The 1,659-nt window shown below is 39.8% G+C and overlaps 1 protein-coding gene across 1 annotated transcript in view; it reads right to left on the reverse strand.

Moving 5' to 3' along the window:
• The window catches only part of LOC125882071 (sodium/hydrogen exchanger 9-like), a 100,800-nt gene extending 100,341 nt beyond the window's left edge, over window positions 1-459 (reverse strand). Inside the window, exon 1 of the mRNA XM_049565715.1 lies at window positions 267-459. Coding sequence (XP_049421672.1) covers window positions 267-417 — 151 coding nt within the window. The 5' untranslated portion in view covers window positions 418-459. The remainder of the gene's footprint in view (window positions 1-266) is intronic.
• Between the last annotated feature and the right edge of the window lie 1,200 nt (window positions 460-1,659).

Here is a 1,659-nt window from a genome sequence, read left to right on the forward strand (position 1 = left end):
TTACATCACATTGCTAGTGGCTGTTGTGTCAGTTATAAACAATTTTAAACTCTGCTTTGCCAACAAGAAAATGGTGAATGAAGCAAAATTAAATGATGTAGCCGATATATTCCTATTAAGGTGTCAAATTCGACCACGTGGCTAAAAATTGGCTTTGTTTTATCAGCATTTTGGTATTTTATTACAACTGTGAGTTCAGGAAGTGTTGTATAATAACGGCTTCCGTACTCGATACTCTGAATTGGCTCTCAGCTAACGTCACTTACCATAAAACATTGCACCTCCAGTTTCATTTATAAGTCTATATTTGAACTGTTTTAGCTTCCACACACTGAGAATAGTCACAAGTGCCAAGCCAACTGCTACCAGCACCGCCAGTGTGGTGCTGTCTTGACTGTGCTTGTCAGTGTGCGACATCTTCAAAGCCGAGGTCAAACTTTTCGGAAACAACTGCTTTCCTTTGTGATTCAATTCAGCAGATGCAACATCCGCATCAGCAGCGCTTGAGAGGCTGCGGCGCTTTTAGGGATGCTCGTAAATCTCAGTTTTTGTCTTTTACGCGTCAGGAAATAGCCCTACACGTTTATAGAAAACATATAAATTGATAGAGAGATGCAGCTGTTTTGCTCCAGAGCTGAAGCAACACATGTGTATGAGGCGTGCTGCGAGTAAAATGCGAGAGCAATTCATCTCGTTGTATTTACTATGCTTTAAAATAATTCCAGTATTCCCCACTGTATTTAAATGCATCGTGCTTTGGGTGTCAGCCTCTCATATACCAGCAGATGGCAGTGAATGCAAAGTAATGTCCGCAGAGCTCGTGGGAGCCCACTGTGAGAGGCCGGGACACTGAATCTCCACTCCCTGTCCCCGTACCACTAAGTGAATCAGTCATGGTCCTTAATTAGTTGTAATTAATTAAGTAATCGTTATGTTATTCTTTCATTCGCTTCAACTGTTGTACAAAACTATTAAAAACCTTTAAAACTGCCTTTTATAAATGTGTCAACCAGTGTTGCCCTTAGGCTGTGAAATTAAACACCTTAAATTGGGCCCACTGCTCCTGTTATACGTGCAATTGCTGGTGTATAGACGAGTCTAATTTTCATCAGATGATGCTGCCTCATAAAGAAAAGCAGGTGCTGTTTTTTAAATGAAGCTGCGGTAGATTTACAACGCAATTAAATATGTATGAACTGTTATCTTTGCATTCCCCTTTGTCTCAATTAAGGTGTTTTTGCAGGATGGTCTCGTCGTGATTATGGATTCAGCGCAGTTTTGACACTGACATGTGATTTTGGTGCGGTTGTAGCCACATGAATCTCTTGCAAAGATGTATTCTTACAGCAAAGCACGATAATATTACTGTGCATACCATTTTTTCGACTCTTTTAATTTTTTTTATTTCATTAGATTTAATATACGGTTGCTTTTTATGGCAATTTGAGTTAAACTATATTTTTTAAATTATGTTACTATCTTCAATCAAAGGTTGCTTTTAGTCTGACGGAGTCACTGAAGGGTAAAAAATAGAAATTTAGTCAAACTTTGCACTGGGGGCGGCGTTCCAGACAAGACAATATTAGAATAATCGCCTAGCAACCTCTGCCGTAAAGCGGCGGCGGGTGTCGTAAAGGGCAAAGAGGCTGGTGTTGAAAA

Source organism: Epinephelus fuscoguttatus, linkage group LG21 (assembly GCF_011397635.1).
Source record: "Epinephelus fuscoguttatus linkage group LG21, E.fuscoguttatus.final_Chr_v1".
In the NCBI taxonomy this organism is placed as follows: Eukaryota; Metazoa; Chordata; class Actinopteri; order Perciformes; family Serranidae; genus Epinephelus; species Epinephelus fuscoguttatus.